We start from the raw sequence: 24207 nt of genomic DNA on the forward strand, positions 1-24207 counted from the left end.
TTTTAAAATTATCAATGGGATTTTAATTGGTGGTTTCGATTGTTTACTTTTAATCTGGTTTAGTGATATTTTAAATTTTGTTTTATTGCATTTGGAAAGAACAGAACCTTAAAAGAGAGAAAAATAAGTGGGGAAAGAAGATACTCATTTAAGAGAGGAAGTAGAGGCTTCCGTGGACTTAGGCTGGTCACTTAAAGGGAACCGTGACTTAGGCAAGGAATGTTATAATTGTAAGTATCAGAGTTGTGCTTGCTTGAATTAATGCTTTTTTTAAAAAAAATCCTTACTCTTAACATTAGTGAATTTTCTGTCACTTGAAAAAGAAGTTAGAAAATGATTGAATCGTTCCTGACATCCACTGAAACGGAAAGTTTATAATTTTCTACTATGACCTGAATAATAGCATGGATCAGATAATCCTCTGAATAATATAAACATCCAGAGTCTACTTGCCTTTTTAATACGGGAAGAAATTAAACAACCTAAACAAAGCGTAGGGTGAAAAGCCCCCATCAGCTGACCACTGTTCACACTTCTCATTTTAAATGCCTGCACTGGAAACCTTCAATAAAGGAGTGAATCTTCTGTACTCCACAGAGAGCTGCCTTTCAGCTGGAAGAGGGTGTGTCCCTATGCTTTTACCTGGGAGCAATGATGATCTTGTCAAGCGTTTCAGTGAGACCAGCCCAAGTTTTTAGGGTGGGGATCTAGGCAGGTTATACGTACCTTCAGACCTGCACCCAGAGAAGGCAGAAACACCTCAAGGCCTGCATGTAAGAACATCTGCTGAGAAATTATTTTAATCAGACACCAGCTGAGTGGGGGGAAGAAAAAGAACAGAGAAGGACAAACAAAACTCCCTTGGTCTTGGATGTAAGAGAAACCAGCAGCGATGAACTGGCCCTTCTTCAGAACAGCTGCCGTGCTGTTCATTTTCCTGGTAAGTGGATCCCGTTCAAAACTTTGCATAATCATTCTCACTGTACATAAGTGAGAACTGTTAAAGAAATGTTATTTTGCGTTATTTCTAACCTAAACCCATTAAAAGTTTATGTTAATGACAAGGCGAGTTTATGAACTAGATTTTTAAATAGTGTTTCCTTAATTGAAGACTCAAGGTCATATTACTGCATCAGTGTCAACTCATATCACATCTCTGACAAAGTCATTGCTAAGTCATGCCAGAAAAACGCTGAATTTAGGAAAGTCATATCACTACTTAATGGTATTTTGCTGTTCAAATTCTCTTTTGTAGGTGGGCTCTGAGAACTAATATTGCAGGGGTATCCTGATTGTAACCTAAATATTTTCCCATATTTTTAGTATCTTTGTCGATAGAGTCACTCTAATTTTTAAAATGTAAAAATAAGAACCATTTAAGTTAAAAATCACAGCTGTTTGTGACGGGCTTCACCATCCCACAATCTCATCTATTCCACATGGTTGCAGGTCCATATCACTAATATCAGAAGCCCCGTATTGCTAAACTGTAATTTTCTTTTAAACAACATTTTTTAATTTCAAAAAGAATGGCAGTATGGGAGCTTTATAAATGACATGGTAGGTGAAGGAATGGCTATAATTAAGGAGTAAGTGTAATTATGATGATACTGGTTCTTACTACTGGAAAGTCAGAAATGACAGTGGTAGAAAAGTTATATGGACGTTTGATGGTCAGAGAAATGTAACAAAATGCTTTATCATTGCTCCCCTTCTCCTGTTATTAGCCTTCTCTCTTTAGAGATAGTTGTAAGGGCAACAGGCATATGTTGTATCAATTTCACCTATGTTGAAGAGTGGAAAACTGCAGTCTTTCTCACGCTAAGGTTAATATAATCCAAGAGGCAGGTGCCAAGTAAATCGTCCTCCAATTTGGCAGGATGCATTGCTGTGTCGCAAATTTGTTTCTACTTGCTTACTTTTTGAACCAGACTGTTGGGTTTCTATACTAAACAAGTTAGATCTTTGTTTCAACGTATTCAGGTTAGTTTGAATTCACTTTATTAATTCAATTGGGCAGTTCCCAATTGCCCTTCAAACATTAGTCTTATTCCAGGGGTTGATCCTTAGAATCAGTTGATATCATAACTTGGGCCATGGCAGGGATTAATGACCACCATCTAGTATATCATTTGAACATAAGAGCATTTGTTAATTGTGAAATAATAAAATAATTTTTAATTTCATATAAATTTGATCTAATTAAGGCCTATTATAGCTTCAGTTGGTTAAAGTTTATTCAGATGCTTATATACTTTCACTGAATCTATAAGATACTTTATTTTTTATTTTTATGATTATTTCCAATTAATTACATCCTATAAAATTCCTTTAAACAGCCATTTCTAATTAGTCATTCTTCAGTACAACATATCATTTTATAAAAATCATATATCCTCATTTAACTTTCTCTCTTAGTAGAGAGATTTCTGGCCATTTGTACTTTATTTTCTGAGTTGGGATAATTTTTGTTTGTATGTGGATTATTTGTCTGTTGCCATAGTTTACTCCGGAATTCATCACAAGTTTTTCATACGCCTTATGAAAATTATTTCTAAAAGAACTTATTTTATAAAGAATTGAAATTTTTCATTTCATATTGTAAAGCATTTCACTTTCTAAGGTCTAGAAAGTCACAATATATGGTATTGATTCTACATTTATTTTCTTTCTTTTTCGTTTCCATGAAATAAGTGTGTGTGGCGGGGTGGAGGATGGGAGAAACTTTTTAATTAAGAGAGGCCATAACCTCTCTTAATTAGATATAAGAAATAGATTTTAAAAATCTCTGTGAATGGTAACAATGGTAGAAGTATGGTATGGCGACTATGGGAAAGCAAAGTAGAACCAGGAGAATTTTTATAATTCTATTGATTTCTAAAACTTACTTGCAACTTTGCCAGGTCCAATCAGTCAACTCAAATCAATATAAATCTCAAGATGCCTTTTTCTATAAAAGCCAACTTCTACGGAAAATACTCAAAGAACAAATAAACCTATCTTTATTTATTACCAAGAATTACTGAGTTCTTCAGTTGGCCATACCAGCTTAGCCTCTTTTCTTTCCATGGTTAATATTTCCTTATATAAAAAAAAAAAAAACTCTTTATGACCACCTGATAAGCCAACTCCACAATCTTAACTTAGCTGAAATTACTTAGGATAGAAGCAGGTGTTTTTAGAGTATTTCTCAGGCCCAGGGCTAAAATATACAGAATATAATATAGACTTTATTACATGGTTCATCAACTTGTGTGAACCAGTCATCTTAAATTCCCATAATTGTGTTCATTGATGCCTAAAGCAAGAAAAGGGCTAACAAACCATTACAGACCAAACAAAAGAGAAGCAAAAGAGAGGATTCTTTACGATTTCTTGCACATGTATTATAGATATTAGGATGTCAGTAAAATATTTTATAGAAAATAGAAGCAGTATTTCAGCTCACCTGTTCAGTCAAGTTCATAAATTGTATTTAAGCAAAATCACTTTCATTTACATGATGCTCTTAAAAGCTTTGGGATTGTACTGCAGACTCAGGATCAGCATGTTCTTCTACTTTTATGAAAATAGAAAGTACAAATTTGTCATCGTTCAATAGTTTGAGCTGCCACAGAGTAAAACCATTTGCCATGCATTGAGGTAACAGAAAAACCTAAAGAATTAGGAAATGCTATCTTGATTAATCTGAAGGCTTGCCCCCCCCCCAAGGGACAAGATTCACCTACTTAACAAGGCTCAGAAATCTAGAAAAATATTACACTCTCTCTACCCAGAGCACTTACTTTCTGACAACTCTTTTCTCCACTCTACTTTCTTCAAGGCCATTGTTGCTGCATATCCCATATCCTAACAATCATTGCCTAATATAGAAACAAGATACATGCTTGGTGCTGCATTTAGACTTACTATGCTCCCCTCAGTGAGGGAACACCCTTACGGAGTGCTGGGTCACACCACCCTTGTTGGTTAGGCTTGGCATCCAAAGTTCTTTAATGGACTCAGGCCGGTCAAAGTAGTTTCAATGCTACTGGCTGCAGATCAATGTTCTCACATGGTCAAAGAGCACAGAGCACAGCTTTTTACACTTGTCTAATGAAAAACCACATCTGCACAAATTAATGGCTGCCTGCTGCTCATAAAACTACTTGACTGTAAGTTATCTGAGGGCAGGTTCTGTGTCTCGTTCGCTTTGTCTCCCTAGTGCCTTGGACCAGTGGAAGATTGCTCAGTAGATGTCTAATCATGCAAAGTAGAGGCCTCAGAAGGAGATTTGGGGATGGTTTATATTTTTCTTCTTCTACACACTCCAAAAAACCATCACAGTATTAAACATAGGAATAATAACATTGACTTTCCCTAACACTTATTTTTAGGATGAAGTTCTATATTTTTATATTTAACCTAAGGCCTGCCATAACACTTTTAGGGCTTAAGCCCTTCAAAAGTCTTAATTCAGCCTTGGATCCACATCCAAGTGTGGATACACGCTTGATATGTATTCAACAAATAAATAAATAAGTTAATCAATAAATAAAAGCAATGGCCTATCAAAGTGTTGTCAACTCCAGACTGACAACACCATCAAAGTGATACAAAGGAAAAAGAAAGCAGGCAGTTTTCGTAAAGAAGCAAATTATTATATTTTAACTTTATCTCAGGTTTATCCTTGTGATGTATGTAACAGATAAACACATTAGAATTTGATGCTTAAAAACTGTCAAGTGACTGTGGAAGACTACCTCATACTTATTAAGTGCAAGAAGTTTTCCTTATAATAATCACTTGTTACTTTCAAGACCATTTTTATGATATGCAAAGAAAAGTAAACCTCAATATCCAAAGATAAAAACTAAAAATGAATATAAGTTAGAGAGTCACTGAAATTAGCATGCAATTTTGTGTTTTGTGTCTTTAAATATATATATATTATATATATATGTGGATTAAATATATATATGGATTAAATATATATATATGTTTTGGCTCCTCAAATAGAAATGCAGGTAGGACTTATTGAGGAGGTGCTTTAAATGAATTAGTCACTGCTTTCTTAGAATTGTTTAAGTGGAAAGAGCTTTAGTCTCATTTACAGATGAGGAAACTGAGGCACAGAATGGCTAAGTAACTCACTCCAATGCCCAAATCCAGCAGCCAAGAGCTGAGATGAACTTGATCAGCTTGAGAACCCTGTATCCATCTCGAAGCGAATCTCCATCATGGCCTCCACAGAACACATTCCTAACTCACTTCAGAATCCAAACTAGTCCCCTAATTGCCCCCAGGTAGCCTTATCCTTACTCCAGGAACAAGGTCTAGAACATTCCAGCTGATGTCCTTCAACCTCCCTCTCCTAATCAAGTGATTTTCATCTCCATCCTCCTCTTTTCCCTACTCTGTCTTCAGAGTCCTTCGTTCTGCCTACTCCCTCCTGCTCTCTCCATTCACTACACCTCCATCAAGGATTTTCTTTCTGAATCTCTCCTCTTTCAAATCAAAATTTCCTACTCTCCTCTTTCCCCACATTCAAAAACCCAAATCTCCTTCTACAGTATTTCCTTGGACACTACATCTAACTCCACTATCACATCTTTCTGTTTTCTTTTATCACCAAATTCCTTGGGGAGGTGACCATCTTTTTGTCCTCTCCCCATCCATGTTATGCCCCAATTTCTTTTGATCAGAAAGGACCTGTTCCACCCAAATAAAAGCATTCTCCTCCAAGGAACAAAAACCTCAGATTTCCTGAGGATTCATTCTGCTCAGCTTTTTTATATCATCTGATATGGTTCATACCCCATCAACCTTTCAGTTTTCCCTGTCGTTGACATCTGTGACACTGCGTGATATTTTCTTCCTATTTTTCCAGCTCTTTTTAAAAATCTCTTTTTATTTCTTGTTTCCTGTCATTGTTCCCAGTTCTATAAATTTAGGAACTTTCCTAGTTTCGGTCTCACCCACAGGCTATTTCTTTGCTGTATTCTTTAGGGATTTTAAATTCTCCCACGATTTCAACTAGCCGACATGATGTTCCTCTACGTATCAGGCATGAACCACCATTGTTCATGGTGCTAAGACATATTTCAAATTGCTAAGCATTTTTGCCCAGGCATTTCTCTGGCATCTCTAACTGGATGTGTTCTAACCTGCTGTGGCCTTGTTCCTGATCTGATCTGCCAGTTTTAAACTGCCTTCACCTGAGATTCTTCCCTCTCAAGACTCCCGCGTCTCATTGGTTCTCAAGTCCTGTCAATTTCTGTGGTACAATATCTCTCCCTTGATCTTTCCCACTCTGTTCCCACTGACACTGCTCCCATTCAGCTCCTCATCTCTGGCCAAATTTGATGCAAAACACTCAACTGCTGGTGGCCTATAATCACTGCCTCTTCCCACCACTCCCACCAACTGTTGTCAAAGTCATCTTTTAAACCCACAATTTTATCATGCCTTTCCCATGATCAAAAACTTTCAATACTTTCCTATTGCACACAGGGATTTGATGTTAGAATTGAGAAGGTAACTATATAATTTAGTCTACCTCTGTCATTTCACAAGTGAGAAAACTAGAGCTCAGAGAACTGAGGAAGTACTGTTTTCTGAAAGTTTTCTGCCTCTTTCAAGTGCTCTTTTTATCTCATTATTTTGCCTCTGAAAGTCCAAGCATGACTTTGGTTCAGAGTTTATTCTAGACTCTGAGAAAAACACAGTAAGATTATGTCAACAAAACACATTTTAAAGCAGACGTGTCAGTTTTTAAGTTAATAATCCAGTTGAGAGCTTCAGACTGTGGTGAAACCTGCTTGGTCTTCTGCCTAAGTTGCTACTCATGGGAAAAAGAATGCCCCAGCTTCCTGAAGTTGGAAGGTTTCTTAGTCATCTGGCATAGTTCTCCAAAACAAACAGCAGGCGCCAACACTTCAGTGTGGTAAGGGAGGCCCAAGACAGATAATAGATGCATACACAATTTTGTGGCTATGAAGAAATGGCTTCCAAACAGACAAGTAAGTTATCCCCACACCCCAGTCCCACACCCACAAGGGAGAGGAATAAATCTTCATGAGTGCACAGCTAGCAAAAAACACACATTTGCATTAATATCATTTCAATTCTGTGCTCATGAGGGACTCCACAATAACATTTCAGCTACTCATCCGAAGTAACTTGGATCATTTAGGCCATTTATTCCCCCTTCCCTTAGTATTATGGTTATTGTTTTGTTATTGTATATAAGTATTCCTAATCATATGGATGCTATGAGATTAGATTAAAATAAGAATTATTTTAAATTCCCAAAGTTGTAAAATGTCAATTCATTGTAGTATATTTTACTTAGTAATTTACTTGGAATGGTCTATCTTATATTTTATTGTAAAACCAACACCTCAAAAACAAATTCAAGCTGAACTATGTTGGATGTTATTTAGCCACAAATTAATATCCAGACCTCAATTTCTTCATATGTAAAATAGAAAGAATTATAGTATTGACCACATGTACTTGTGCAGATTGAGTGTATGGATTTTTCCAAACACATTGCCTCATATTAGTTATCATTCAATGAACTGTAGTTGTGATAATGATAATGATTGACAGTGAATAGATACCATGAGTATATAATTCCTATAAAAAAACTTTCTCTCTTCATACTACTCATATTAACCATGAATACATATTTTCCTGAATTATCAATTATGACAATTTTTTTAAAATATGAACCTTGAAACCAAAATTTTATTTTTATTGAATAGTGAAGTTGAAACTAACCATAAAAAGTAGTTGAGTATGTTTTGAAATTATGTATTTTTAAAATGCAAACTATAATTTTCTTTTAGCAGTGGTACAAAGTCTAATCATAACAATCTTCATGATTAGCAATTCTGAAAAAAAATCAAATAGAAGTGCAAAATTTCTTATTTTTGGATAAATAAAAACTAAGAATTTACATCTTCAATTGATTCTAAATTAAATTTAAAATTTAATAAAGGTAGACAAATCCTTCAAATCCACACCTAATTTTCAGAGAGATATTTTACAGAGTCTTAAGCATATCAATATATTAGACGAGATACAAATGTGTGTGTTTTTGGAAATGCTTTTGTTTTTGGAGAAAAATAACTTAAACTATGTGTATGATTTTACACTACAAACCAAATGTAAAGATTAAGGCCAGACCCGACTAGGCAGTTTGACTAGCTCACTTGTTTGACAGGGAAATTGTTTAATGCAGGAGAAAAGATTAATGAAAGTTGCTTACACATCAATTTGTCCTTACAGTCTTGTAATTTATTTTCATTGCTATGGAAGGGTGCATTTATATCCTCTGTTTTGTTTAGTGCCAACAATAAAACACCAAATATTAACCCTTTTTTACATAAAGAAAATTATTTGTTTTTATTTTAGAACTTTTTATTCTCATATTTCAAAGAAAATTAAAGATTTATCATCTTAAGATTTTCAAGAGTACTAAAAAATCTTCCATCTATATCTGTAGTGTGAAAAAGCATATATTCCAAAGCTCCCCAGATATCTCCTGTTTTACATCTTTTCTTTACTCCAAAACTTTTTGTTCTATTTCCATCTGTGGTTTGGCAGACCCTGAAACTATAGTCGAATATTTTGGTATCACAACATATTGTTGAAATCACTATATAGCATCAGAATATTTTTAGCACCTCAGGCATAAGAGTTACAAAGAGGTCCTGAGTTCCCAGCCCTCAACTTCCCTGGGCTAGAGCCTCATATGTCCTAGTCCATATGATTACAAGTATCTGCCAGGACTAAGAATGAAAAAAAATTAACAACAAAAGTAATGAAAAATAGAGCAAAACTAAAAAATAAAAACCAAACATTAAGGAATCCTTAGTATCATCATCAGACATTGAGAGACAAACCAGATCCACCTGCTAGTGATTCACAGAGCTACTGTTTAATTTTTTTTAAAGCAGTGTGATAACACAAATTGTAAAGCATTCAATTAAAAATTAACTGTGGAGTTCCTGTTGTGGCTCAGCAGGTTAAAAACCCAACTAGGGAGTTCCCGTCATGGCGCAGTGGTTGACGAATCCGACTAGGAACCATGAGGTTGTGGGTTCGGTCCCTGCCCTTGCTCAGTGGGTTAAGGATCCGGCGTTGCCGTGAGCTGTGGTGTAGGTTGCAGACACGGCTCGGATCCTGCGTTGCTGTGGCTCTGGCGTAGGCCGGTGGCTACAGCTCCGATTCGACCCCTGGCCTGGGAACCTCCATATGCCGCGGGAGCGGCCCAAAGAAATAGCAAAAAGACAAAAAAAAAAACAAAACAAAAAACCCAACTAGTAACCATGAGGATGCTGGTTCCATCCCTGGCCTCACTCAGTGGGTTAAGGATCCAGTGTTGCTGGCTTGGATCCCTTGTTGCTGTGGCTATGGCGAAGGCCAGCAGCTGCAGCTCCAATTCAACCCCCAGCCCAGGAACTTCCATGTGCCATAGATACAGCCATACAAAGAAGAAAAATAAATCAATAAAAATAAAAAATAACTTATGATTATCTTATTTTTCATAGGTGGTGCTGGAAGTTAACAGTGAATTTCGAATCCAGGTAACATAGCAAATTCATTTTTTCCAAACTAAAAATTAAAAAAAAAATCGTTTGGGAGGAGCAATGTATTTTCCAAAGAAAATTCATCCATATAAATAAAGTTCATGTTATGCTAAAATTTAATAGATTATCAAAAAAATCACCAATTTTCCTAATTAAACATCCTCTCTTTTTGATATTATAATTACTCAATCCTCCAAAACTGCCAGTGGAATGTGGATTATGACTAAAAGTTAATAGATACAATTACGTTATCCTGCCCATTCAAGGTACGAGATTATAACACTAAGAATGGCACCATCAAGTGGCATTCCATCAGAAGGCAAAAACGTGAGTGGATCAAGTTTGCTGCAGCCTGCCGTGAAGGTGAGGACAACTCGAAGAGGAACCCAATTGCCAAAGTGAGTATCAACTCCAAGGCACAAAATCGAAAATCAGAATGGATGAAGTTAAATTTTCAAAAGAACCTATCTTTTAAATATTGTGTGAACATATCCCAGGAGAAGTTATGATACAGAACTATAGCCACTTAGATTATGAAAACTGGAGCCATTAAACGTATAAGAAATGTAGGCACTCGGGTCAACAGTTAAACAGTGACTCACCACACCGGTGGAATTAGTACATATGCCACCCCAAACTCTAGGGTGAAAAAAATACAGTGATTTAAATAATGAATTTAATGCTCAGTCCATTCATAGGAACTATTTCAGTGTGGACTCTTTCTGACTCATAATCTCTTAAAATTGAGTTCTTACTTTTGACTTTGTTATGAACGTTCTCAATGTACCTTCTTTCATACTCTTTTCCTTTCATTTTCCCTTAGAGTCCTCTGTACACACATACACAGACACACACACACAAAACATATCTCCACTCACAGAATCACACATACAAAGATATATACATATACACAGATGCACACAGAGATTCCCCCATAAGATTGCTTAAAGTCATATAATTTTTTATTTCAAAGAGAGTCCTCATTTCTGTAACCATTTATTTGGGGTAGTCCCCTCCTTACTTTTCAGCCAATACAACCTCCTCATCTTCAGAATTAAGAGCTTCTACATAGAGTCAGATAACTCTTGTAACCTACATAAATCCACTTAAAACTTTCTTCTAAAACTTTCCATTTAAAAATTTTTGAATTGAAAGATCAAAATTATGTAATAACAGTGGTAAACTTAAGAGTATAAGGAGTTCCCTACTTTAGCCCCAGTGCTAAGGCAGAGCCTGAAAATAATACAGTTCATTGTAAATGTTGAATGAATGAATGCATGAATGATGACTGCACAGATATAGATTTATTAGGGTGATATTTTACTTTTTTCTTATTTGGCAGAAATAGAAATTGAATTTCTTTACTACCTGGTCAGTTACCATTGAGTATACTGGCGCTGTAATTTTTCTACTTATCTAGGAAATAATTCTGTTTTTCTAGCATATCTCCAAAGATAATAGGTATTCACATTCAACAATTCTCAAGAAAGTCAGCTGTCCTATATCAAACACAGCACGCTTGATTCACTCCCCGTAATATTTTCACTTGTGCTCTTCCTGCAGATTCATTCAGACTGTGCTGCAAACCAGCAAGTGACATACCGCATCTCTGGAGTAGGAATTGATCAACCACCTTATGGAATCTTTGTTATTAATCAAAAAACCGGTGAAATTAATATAACATCCATAGTTGATCGAGAGGTCACCCCTTTCTTCATTGTAAGTGAGCTCCATGTCAATATGTATGTTCAAGCCTAAATTATTCTCAGTATATCTTAAGTTCAGATCATACTTGATTTGATTTTAAGAGTCTCAATATTAGGCATTTTGGCTGTTTCTCATTTCCTGAGCATCCTATGACTGAACAGAAACAAAAGATTAAGAGAGAGAGGAGAGTTCGCTTAAGTGCCTTAGCAAAAATGCTAACCTCTGATCTATTCCCAGTGTCAAGCTAAAGTGTTTGGAAGGGCAAGGGGAAGAAAAAACTTGCTTCTGTTTCTTTAATTCAATTGAGAAGATTAATTCCTCTTAACTCTATTTCCAAGTGATGATTCTGGAGCTGATGATGGAGTCTTTTCTGAGTGAACACACTTTATTAGAAATACACATTGATTAAGCTCACCTGAGCTCAGAATGTGCCTTGGAGATACTTTAATTCACCCTTAATGAATCTCACTCTACTCTTTAGAGTTGCTATGACAAAATATCAAACCCTCAACCTCATTTCCATTTTAAGCAGATGACCTGGTGACCAGCTTCATTAAAAAGTCTGAGGCCCTCCATCACAAGCACCCATAATTAATTCTCTCTCCTCTAGTTCAGTGTTCTGAATTAAATTCAAAAACAAGATCAGTTTTCTGCTTTTTCCCAACAGCTTATTCCAAGAGCTACCTATTTTCCCATAATTACCTGTCCAAGAACCTTATTCAATCAACTTTGTTTTTTCATCATTCTCCTGCCTGCTCCACTGGCTGCTTCCGTTTTCATCTATCATTATCATTAATACTTGTTAATATCTAAAAAAAATTAAAAATAAAGAAATTAAAAATGTTTTCTTTGATCTTGTAACAAACCCCATCATTTTCCAGAATGCCTTCAGACAGTAATCTACACTTGCAGGTTTTCGCTCATACTGTTTGTCTGTATACCTCAAGCTCTTTTAATTCCTTAGTCTTCTATTTCAAATGTGTATTCCTGATTTATCTCCCACAATGTTCCCCTGAAAATTCTAAATCAACATGCCAGACTAGTAGCTTTTTTTGAAGCACAATGCATTTTTAATGAAATATACCACACAGGCAAACTAGTATATACATTATGCTTACATAAACCAAATCATAATAATACTAATAGTAGCATAAACACCCATATAGCCACCACTTAGCATGTGAATGCTATATTTCTTTCTTTCTTTTTTTCTTAAGGCCTCACCTGTGGCATATGGAAGTTCCCAGGCTAGGGGATGAATCGGAGCTGCAGCTGCCAGCCTAAACCACAGCCACAGCAACGCCAGATCCGAGCTGCATTTGCAGCCAACATCACAGCTTGTGCCAACACTGGATCCTTAACCCACTGAGCCACAATGGGTACTCTTATTTCTTTGAAGCCCCTGTGTGACTTTCCTTTATCACATTGTCTAGACCAACAGAGCCTATTTCTAATTCCAAATAAGAAGTTGTCATCACTCCATTTCTTTCCTCACATGAATCCCTTTGCGTGGAACACCTTGCCATTTCCCTGCTCCACCTGCTGGAATTTTCTTTCGAAGTCTCTCTCAATCATTACATCCTCCTATGATGTCATAGTAATTTTTTAATCATTACATTCTCTTATAATGTCTTAGAAATTTTGTTTTTCCTTTGTATAAAGTATCATGTCACCTTTTCTCAAACGGGATTTTGAGTTAGTGTTTCCCTCCCCTTACTGATTCTAAGGACCATTTGTGTCTACATTCGAGTAGGAAATATTATGTCTTCCTGTTCTTTAGTTTCCCACTGTGCCTACTACAGTGCTCAAACAAAGCACGAACTTAATAAATACATGTTTATTCCTCTTTTAAGAAATAGATTAAATGTATTCCTCTTTTAATAAATATGTTGCCCCACGTATTCCTCTTTTCTCTCCTAGATCTATTGTCGGGCTCTGAATGCACAGGGCCAAGATTTAGAGAGACCTCTTGAGCTCAGAGTCAGGGTTTTGGACATAAATGACAACCCTCCAGTATTTTCTATGTCTACTTTCCTAGGACAAATAGAAGAAAATTCTAATGCAAGTAAGTGGTCTGCTTATTAAGTAAACAAGACTATTTTGGCTTCCAGATCATTCTTAACAGCCAGGCAACTAGAGGTTAAACTATATCAGGATTGTAAAAGATAAAGTTAGAAAAGCATGCAGAATGGGAAGGAATGAGGAAGTCTCCATAATGGCTTTCCCTTCAACTGTGGAAGCAGCTCCAATCTGTCACATACTAGGAGAACTCTAGAGAAATGGGAAGAATTTGCTCACACACCAGCTCTGTAGTAGATTCTTCAAAAGAACTTTCAAAAGAACTTTGCACAGTGGTGACAGAAAAACTGGGAGGAGAATTTAACCTCCCAGCCTGACTACTTTGAGGGCAATGTCATCCACTTCTATTTGTACTACTTTCAGTTTTTTTGTTTTTTTTTTTATAAACTACTTTAAAGTCATTCATAGAAATCATTTTCAGGCAATCTATTTGGTGGTCATAATGTTCAGCGCTTTTCTTGACAGCAAATAAATGCAAAACAAGCATTCTTTCCCCTTCTCATATATGATTTTTAAAATAGAGGGTTTTTTTGCTTTTCACTCGTCACTGATTCTGTGTATTTGAAATGTATTTTAAAAATAATCCTGTTAGGTCCTGTTAGGTTTTTTGGCTGAACCATAGCATGTAAAAGTTTCCTGGCCAGGGATCAAACCCACACCACAGCAACAACCCAAGCCACTGCAGTGACAATGCAGAGTCCTTAACCCACTGCAGCACAAGGGAACTCCCACCATGCATATTTAAAGCTGATTGTCCCAAACGATGCTAGTGATGGGGCACCAGAAAATCTAAAAACTAGATATAGTATTTACCCTCAAAATCTTTAAAAATCTAAACATTCACTTGGATTACCATAAATGGCAAGGTTTTAACTGCCAAATATTCAGTCACTAGGGTGGCATAGTATATTAACTCCTTAGTATACCATTGAAAATTGTCCTAAATATATTTAAAACAGCAGAAATAATGTCTCATTTGAATTAAAAATTTTAACTTACCAGTGTTACTTTTAAACTTTAAGTGGTATAATTTCTTGTAAATTCAAATAATTTTTTTTTGTCTTTTTTGCCATTTCTTGGGCCGCTCCCGCGGCATATGGAGGTTCCCAGGCTAGGGGTCAAATCGGAGCTGCAGCCACCGGCCTACGCCAGAGCCACAGCAACGCAGGATCCGAGCCTCACCTACAACCTACACCACAGCTCATGGCAACGCCGGATCCTTAACCCACTGAGCAAGGCCAGGGATTGAACCCACAACCTCATGGTTCCTAGTCGGATTCGTTAACCACTGTGCCACAACAGGAACTCCATAAATTCAAATAATTCTTACATTTTAATTTTATTTGTTAAAATACAATACTCATACTTTGAACTTTAAAAAATATTACTATAAGAATGTTTATTGTAAAAATTCACAAAATATGAATGAAAACAGAAGAAAAATGCATTCTTTGCTCTTCCTAGTATCATTCCAGAGGCAAGCAGTATTCTTAATACTTAGGTACATATGTTCTATAACTTGTAGACATATACAAAATATGTTCCCGAAGAGGAAACAAATGTAACCATATTTTACATACTAATCCACAATGTGAATTTTTATTTAAATATATTTTGAATATATTTCTATATTAGGAAATACAGGTTTCTTTATTTCTTTTAACGGTTTCATGAGATTTCATTGTATGAATGCACCATAATTAATGAATTAATTGCCTCTGAAAACTCTTTTAAAATGATGCTGAAATGAATACACACACAAAGATTGAAAGAGAGAGAGAGAGATGGGAGCTGGTGCTTGGTGTCTACAGGCAGGCCAATTGTGCTTGAAACAAAGCTGAGTGTAGAGAAGTCTAATTAATGAATGCTGGTGGCCTTTCACATTTTCCAGGGTCTTTCATCAAAACTGCGATAAGACTAATGGAAAAGGTGAGGTACAGGACAAAGTATGTAATTAAACAAGCATCCCTCTAAGTCTACTATTTACCTAGCACTTCACTAGAGACCACACAAAAAAAAATATATTTATTTAATGTACATTATTCAATAGGAACTCTACGTAATTTTCCCTCGTGTAGCTATTTAATTTTTTCATGAACTCAATGAAGATGGTATTATTATCATCCCCATTTACCGATACGGAGACTGAGGCCAAGATCATATAGCTAGAAAGCGCTATAGTTGGGAAAGAGTTGGTCTGGCCTTATATCATTTTGTTTCACCATAGCAGCTTAAAAAAAAAAAAAAAAAAGAATTGTGCTTGAATAAGAAATGGAAGGCAGAAGAAAACATTTCTTTGTTTTCTATCAGTAATGTCTAGGTCCCTGGTAAAATGCTATCTTTTTTTTATCAAGACAAAGGTATAGAAAGGACCTAAGATATTGATAGGTTGAAGTAGTAGAAAGGGAAAATGGTAGTATGCCAACTACATGGACCAAATAGCCCTTTTTCCAGTTGGAAAAGCAATATGCTATGCTACAATAAAAATGCAAACTATTCACTTGTAATCAATTTTCTTTGACTTCTAGATACACTGGTGATGAGACTCAATGCTACTGATGCAGATGAACCAAATAATTTGAACTCAAAAATAGCCTTCAAGATCATAAGACAAGAACCTTCTGATTCACCAATGTTTATTATCAATAGATACACTGGAGAAATTCGAACAATGAATAATTTTCTAGACCGAGAGGTAACTTCTTTTTCTTTGAATGGATTGTTAGTCTCAAAGGAAGTGATTCTAAAAGCAAAAGTTCTAAGACAGGAAAAAAAAAAAAAAAAAAAAAAGGAGTTCCCGTTGTGGTTCAGTGATTAACGAACCCGACTAGTAACCATGAGGTTTGTAGTTGGATCCCTGGCCTCCCTCAGTGGGTTGAGGATCCGGTGTTGCTATAAACTGTGGTGTAGATTACAGACACGGCTCGGATTCTGCGTTGCTGTGACTGTGGTGTAGGCCGGCGGCTACAACTCCAATTCAACTCCTAGCCTGGGAACCTCCATATGCCATGGGTATGGCCCTAAAAAGACAAAAGACAAAAAAAAAGTTTAAAAGTTTAATTCCATAACCTTTTCACATAATGGTAATGACATAAAATCTGTGAGATGAAAAAATGGGAATATCTCAAATAGATTTCATACTGTCATTTTTCACTTAATCTTAGGATTTGTCTCAATTTATGAAAACTATATTCTCAGAGGACAAAAAAATACAAAGTATAGGCAAAAATTTCATTTTTTAAAAATATATGTTCTATAATGAAATAAATTTAAGAAACAATTGCTATTACATCCCCCACCTTGGTGAGTCACACTGCATGTGAACATGGAAGAAGCTCCAATAATTTTTATAGACTAAGAATTTTGTTTGTCCTTGTTTAATCCAATACACCCTAAGCATCTTTGCTAAGAGAACTTTTTTTTTTTTTTCTCTTCCTATGTATGTCTCACCTACTGACAGATGCGGATTACTTTGGGAAATGAATCACAGAATCAGTGATAGACAGGAATTAAGTAACATCCAGACCAATCTTTTCATTTACGAATTTAAAAAAAAATTAGTGATTCTTATCAAATCAGAATCAGCAGTACATGGTTTCTATGATGCTATGTGGTTCCATGATTTAATTTTAAAATAGCAACTTTTTCATTACCTTTTAATATTGTTAAAATATAGCTCACCTGCAAATATTTTAGAGATATAAATGGGAAAGCTTTCTTTTCTATTTGATACTTAATTAAATTTTATTTTTAATTATTATAGTTATTTTTAAGTGACAAACTCCCTGCTAGTGACTCTTGGATTTGGGATAAATCAGATTATTTTAACAGTCTTTAATGATCCAAATGCCATCAGTTTCTAAGTTACCCATATGTCCTTTTTCACTTGTTTGAAAATTATCATCAGAAAAAACTGCCTTATTTAGCTTTTTCTCTCTCAAACTTTCTTAATGAGAGAGCCCGATGAAATTGCTTTAACATCAAAAGAGAAATAGTGCTGAAGATCTTTAAAAAGTAAAGGAATTTTGCAGTCACTAGGAAGCCACCAGAGCAGATATTCTTAACCTAGGCTTCATGAAGACACCTCAAGACATCTCTATGAATCCTCTAAAATTATATCCACGACTTTGGAGTGAGGATGCATAGATGCATGTGTCTGGGAAAACCTGCATGGCTTTTATCAGCTTCCAAAAATTTAAGCACCAATGAGTAGACTCAAGGAAATAGATCCTCAATAACAGCACTACCACAACCCCCCCTCCCAAAGCAAACCTTTTACCATCTCTTTATTCTTGTACACTCAGGGGCTGATAATTTAGGGTACAGAACTTTCATGTCATAAATTCTTGGTGAACCTTAATCTCTCCCTACCCCTGCCCCTGATCATTTTGGATGGCTCCACCTTTTACAAGTGTTTTCAACATATAATAAGGAATGAGACCTTTTTCAAATACTGCTTCCCCCCGCCCCCGCCCCCCGCAGCATATGGAGGTTCCCAGGCTAGGAGTGGGATCAGAGCCACAGGTACAGCAATGTCAGATCCAAGCGGCATCTGCGAACTACACTGCAGCTCACGGCAACACCGGATCCTTAACCATTGAGTGAGGCCAGGGATTGCACCTGCATCCTCATGGATCCTAGTCAGATTCATTTCTGCTGAGCCACACAGGGAACTACCAAATATTGCATCTTTTAAACGAGGCTGGATAAACGTTGGGAACAGAAGTAGCAACTTTGTATTATTCATGTGAGATTTGAATATTCCATCTTACCTCTATCTCCAATCATAGATTTATGTAAATGGTGAGCCAATATTTTAAAAAGATCTTTGTATGAGATAAAATAAGAACTGTCTACAGCAACTGTGATATTGTTTGTCATGTGTATTTTTAGCAATATAGCCAGTATTCTCTGGCTGTAAGAGGCTCAGACAGAGATGGCGGGGCAGATGGTATGTCAGCAGAGTGTGAATGCAGCATTAAAATCCTTGATGTCAATGATAACATCCCATTTATGGAACTGTCTTCGGTAAGTATCAGTATTAATCCTTGACGTTAATACCTTTAAATTCATTACATTCTAGACTTCGTTCTAAGAACTCTTTTTATAGATGTACATATTATATTTAGCCACTACAATGCAAATGTTGTGTACATATTTCATCTTATGTTTGTTCAGTTCATATGTATGATCTTTTTTCATTGCTCAAGAAAAACCCAATGAGCAATGAATAGTGAGACTACCAACTCAGATTCCTTTACTATATAATGAATAACTATAAACATTCTATATAAATCTAGTATAGTTCTCTTTTCTCAGTTTGTGCTAATTTTTTAACCTCTTTTTTCAGAATTCCTTACAAATTGAAGAAAATAGTCTAAATTCAAATTTGCTCCAGATTAGAGTAACTGATTTGGATGAGGAGTTTTCAGCTAACTGGCTGGCAGTAATTTTCTTTATCTCTGGAAATGAGGGAGGTTGGTTTGACATTGAAATGAATGAAAGAACAAATGTGGGAACTCTAAAGATTGTTAAGGTATGGTATAATTATCCTAAATATTTTGTCTTCTTGGTTTTTTCCCAAAATGTTAATCTTCAGATAAAATGATGTTAACATTTCACAAACTTGAGTGGATGAGAGAATAAAAATTACTGAGTTTTAAAATGATATACAGTATAGACCTTTTAAATAGTTTTTATGCTTATATCATTTCATGAAAACAGGCATTGAACTTTTAACTCAAGACTTCTTTTCTACCAATACAATATTCTTTCACAGATCATATAAAGGGAAAGCATTTTAAAACACAAATCTTATTTTATGCTTGCAACAAAAATATGATTAATCCTTAAGGTTTCGTTTTACAAACTTGAAAATATTTTTTTTGAGTTCCCATTGTGGCTCAGTGGAAACAAACTGGACTAGTATCCATGAGGATACAGGTCCAATCCCTGACCTCATTCAGTGGGTTAAGGATCCATGAGCTGTGGTATCATGTTGCTGTGGCTGCATCATAGGCCAGCAGCTGCAGCTGTGATTCAACCCCTGGCCTGGGACCTTCCATATGCCTCAGGTGTGGTCCTAAAAAGCTAAAAAAAAAAAAAAAAAAAAAAAAGAAAAGCACATTTAACATGGCCGGAAAAAAAAAAATGTGTCTCTGTCAACACTGTACATCAATTACTATTCATTAGGAAGATTCATCATGTAAATTAAAAGTTGTTTATTCATCCAGTATGTTTTTACAAAACTGAAATTAAATTACTGTAATTGTAAGGTTATCGCATTCCTATCTCACTTTGGCTGCTGACCAAGACAGACATCAGTATACTAGAGACTTGGTCCAAGTCATAGAGATTTGGTCCAAGTGAAGAGAGTTCTCCTGTGTCCCCTCTACATCAGTGATCTACCACATTTACCTGCTGCAGAATTTCTTCTGAGATGTGAGGGGAAAAAAGCGTCTGACTTCTAGAGAGCTGATAGTGGATTTTCACCCTGTGCTAAGAGACTTGTCAGTCTACTTTAAAATCTGCAATAGCTGTGCATGGATTGTGTGTGATGCGTGCATGTATTCCTCATGATAAAATATAATCCCTTTTTAACTCTTCCCTTCCTTCAGAATAGCTCTGGCAAATAAACGCCTAAGGAATTCTGGCCCCATAGGAATGTGTGATCATTTGTCTCGTATGTATTCATAAAATGTCACCATGCCTACAGCTTCCATTCACTGAAGTTGTGTATGGATGCTTTAGTTTATTTCTTACAGCAACCTTACAAATTAGGTTGTAGGCCCATAAATAAATACACTGAGGTTCAGAGAGAGTTCATAACCCACTCAGTTCTCATCACTAGTAAGTGGTACAGCTGACAATCAAACCTAGCCTTCTCTAGCTATAAAGTTCACATTCTTTCCACTATACTATCTAAGATTCCATGCTAGGGAAACTGAGTTCTAATACAGTTCACCCCAAACTACTATGTTACTTTAGAAAATTGATCGAGCTGGCCTCAGTATTTCCACCTGTAAAATGGTAATGATGTTAATTTTTCTCCCAGATGTGACATCATATTTTAATTCCTTTCTTGTTATCATATATATGTAATATGTGTGTGATGTATATGTATGTATGATTTTATAGCCATTCTTGGAGTTGCAAATAAATCCAATTAGAGCAAAGACTGAAAACTTCACCTAAGTGGAGAGCTCAGTGTGTGAATTGATGGTCATCTAAATTACTTTCACATGAAAATTTAGAAAAATATAGTTGGTACTTATGGGCGTTATGCATAGTTGTGGATTTTATGAGTAGTGGATATTGACACCATCTCTCATAATAAAAGTGACACTGATAGTTTTGTAATATAAAATGATTTTTCCAGGCTATGAAGAAAATATGGATTTCTTTTTATTACCTATATACTATATTCTATTATATGACTTATTGAAAGAAGTCACATATACAAAGTAAAATTTCTTCTAAATAGTTCTTATGAATAAATATCAGTCAAATGATTGAATGTATGATATATGTGACCCATTCTTTGTAATAAAGAGAGCTACTTTTTTTTTTTTTTGGCTGCATCTGCAGCATGTGGAAGTTCCCAGGCCAGGAACTGAACCCATGTCACAGCAGTGACCTGCACCACTGCAGTGACAACACCAGATCCTTAACCTGTGACATCACAAGGGAACTCCCTAGATCTACTTTCTGAGAAATATGAAATGATAGCATCTAACACAAACTGCCTTTGCACTATCAAATGCATAGATTTGACCATCTGTATTAAATTTTTCTCTGGATTGGTGGACAATTAGAACTCATACATTTTCAACTTTTTCAACAGAGGATCTAGGGCAATTGGATTTTTTTCTTACTATATTTTTCATATGCTTGTATGAAGATAAAGTTAAACTAGATTGTGTGGGGTTTTTTATATTTATATTTAATTAAAGAAAGAGATGTAAGAATTTTTTGTCTATTATCAAAGGATTTCTCTTTCCTTTAGAATGCTTTTTATCTTTATAATAAAACTATTTCACTCTGTATTTTCTAGCCCCTAGATTATGAAGAGGTGAAGAATCTGCAACTTAGTCTTGGTGTTAGAAATAAAGCTGAATTTCATCAATCAATTCTGTCTCAATATAAACTCACAGCAACTGCAATCTCTGTAACTGTGTTAAATGTAATTGAAGGTTCGGTGTTCCGTCCAGGTTCAAAGACATACGTAGTAACTAGTAATATGGGACAAAACTATAGACTGGGAGAATTTACAGCTACTGATCTGGACACAGGTTTAACTTCAACAACTGTCAGGTAAGACTGATATTTTCCAACTAATTTTCACCACAAATTGAACTTAAATAAATATGTTCTTTTTGGAAAGTTGAAGTACATGAATTAAAATATTTTTCATGATTTTTGAAAATCAATCATAAAATGTACTAATTGATGAATTATTATCTACTTATTACCTGTTATCTAATTATTATCTAATTCAATCATAAAATGTACTAATTGATGAATTATTATCTATTATCTAACATAAGAAAATATTTGTGCAAAATGTAAGATGGATAAATGTAAAGATTCAAACTGTGAAAATACCATATCCTGAAAGCTTGACATTCCTGCATTTATATATATTATTAATCCATTATCTAATTACATCATATCGCAGTTATTCCCTTCGGGACATTTGATGGCTTGAATTTCCCATTGCAAATTTGCCCAGACTGAAATCAATTAGATTTAGTTAGCTCAGTGCAGCTACTCTCTTGTTTTAATCAGCACTTAATATTGGTCAATAATAGCTTTGATATGAAAAATTAGTTACATTCAGGAAAAGTTACACCCTGTGTAGCTTTTTTAACTCTAAAATCCAAATGTTTCTACCTGATCATGCAAAAATCTGTGCACATGTATTTTGCACATGTGCTTGTGATCCAGAATACCCGTGTATTCTTGCAAGACCTTACAAATGAGTTTTTTCTTTCTCTGTGTTTCCCTCACAACATGTGAATATTTCAGTGTGGCTCTGATCGTACTGCACTGCCATTGCCAGTAAGCTGTCTTGTACCCCACAGATGTGAGTTCACTGAGGACAGACCACACCCCCACCCTTGACTCCTTTCCAAGTCCTACTTCCCGAATTTAGTACACTGTCTGACATGGACAGCCACCTAACCAATGCTTGCCTAACAAATACATAAGTGAGCAGGAAAACTTCAAAATCAAAGAGGAGGAGAGAAAGAGGATAGAGAATAGGACTGAGGCCTTAGACAAGGACCAAGTTTGGATTCCAAAAGAAACTCTGTAAATTCATTGTGTAGATGGGAAGGGGTGAAAGCCAAGTTGTGTAAGTAACTGCTTTTATAAGAGAATAGTTTAAAATTAGCAGCAGCCCAGAAGTCCCCGTATCTGGGTTATCCAGGACAGTTCTGATGCAACCAAAATCAAATGCGACTTATAAGCATCAAAGGATTATTCTGATATTCAAGGGGGCATGAGAGACATAAGTGGCTGCTCAGGAATTCTTTTTTCTTAAATTTAAATCTTGATCTATTTCTAAGTGTCTTTAAACAGCTGGGACCACTCTGAAAAAACCATAAAGTCTTTAATAATTTAAAATTATATCTGGGGGCTATAACTTCTGACTGGAAACATGTTTCAAAATTAAATTCTCTCTCTCTGTCTCTCTCAATAACTAACATCAGTGTGTACTGTTGTCTTTCAAATACAGATATGTAATGGGGAATAATCCAACTGACCTGCTTGCTATTGACTCAAAAACAGGCATAATTACTTTAAGAAATAAAGTTACCAGGGAACAGTATAATTTGCTTGGAAAAAAATACCAAGGAACAATTCTATCTATAGATGGTAAGAAGTAAATTGAATTTCTTCTGTTCTACTTGAAGTTATATATACACACAGAAATGAACATTTAATTTACTGTATTTAGAAGTAAGTCTTTTGCCAACAAAAGTTATCATATTGGGCATTACAGAATCAAATCCTGAATGATACAAGATGTGGTAAAATTTCACGATTAAGACCATGATTTCTGGAATGAGACTGGATTGGTATCTTGTACCATCACTTACTAGATACAAGATTTTAGAGAAGTTCTTTAACCCATTTATCCATCAGTCTTCTCTTCTGTAAAATGGGGCTATAACAATATGGATTCAGAAGTATTTAAGGAGTTATTGTATGTAAAGCACTTAGACAAGTGCTGACATTCAATAAATGTTTGCTCTTATTAATGTAGGAATAAAAATTTTTCATCTGTATTATAAAATTATTTTCAAGTGATTAGATCTGAAGCCAAGCTAAATGAATTTTACATAATCTTTGGAAAGTTGATGTACAGCTTCAGGTGAACAATTTGGAAGTAGCATGCTTATATTAATTTTAAAACCAACGAATGAAATTAGGCTAGTCACTAGGAGGAAAGTCCTCGAGGCTAATTCTAAACAATATTTGCTGTTTCAATTCCTCTTCATCCTTTTCTCCTTCTTTGTCTTTCTTTCTCTTCCTTCACTTGTCCTAAGAAAAGACTGACAATGTCCACATGTTTCATGGATTAAAAAAAATAAGTAAAACAGCATTTCTTTAAAGCCCTTCAACAATTCAGTATTTTTATCAAATTATGCTGGTCTTTTCCATAATCAGTGAAAACAAATGTAGTTTTTAAATTGTATATTACAAAGTAAAAACGTTTACTCCATCCACAGATAAAGCATATTTCAGTGCTCAGATTGTTTTAAGCAATTAGTAGTCTACTCCTTTTCTAACATCTAACACCAAGCTTAACTGGACACATGAAATAGAGACTGAAATA

The 24207-nt window shown here is 35.4% G+C and overlaps 1 protein-coding gene across 1 annotated transcript in view; it reads left to right on the plus strand.

Annotated features, from left to right (window-relative positions):
- Positions 1-643: 643 nt before the first annotated feature.
- The window catches only part of DSG1 (desmoglein 1), a 35513-nt gene continuing 11949 nt past the window's right edge, over positions 644-24207 (plus strand). Inside the window, exons 1-10 of the mRNA XM_047794027.1 lie at positions 644-940; positions 9540-9575; positions 9845-9976; positions 11142-11297; positions 13206-13350; positions 15893-16059; positions 18258-18392; positions 18715-18900; positions 21418-21677; positions 23104-23243. Coding sequence (XP_047649983.1) covers positions 893-940; positions 9540-9575; positions 9845-9976; positions 11142-11297; positions 13206-13350; positions 15893-16059; positions 18258-18392; positions 18715-18900; positions 21418-21677; positions 23104-23243 — 1405 coding nt within the window. The 5' untranslated portion in view covers positions 644-892. The remainder of the gene's footprint in view (positions 941-9539; positions 9576-9844; positions 9977-11141; positions 11298-13205; positions 13351-15892; positions 16060-18257; positions 18393-18714; positions 18901-21417; positions 21678-23103; positions 23244-24207) is intronic.

Source organism: Phacochoerus africanus, chromosome 8 (assembly GCF_016906955.1).
Source record: "Phacochoerus africanus isolate WHEZ1 chromosome 8, ROS_Pafr_v1, whole genome shotgun sequence".
NCBI classification, from domain to species: Eukaryota; Metazoa; Chordata; class Mammalia; order Artiodactyla; family Suidae; genus Phacochoerus; species Phacochoerus africanus.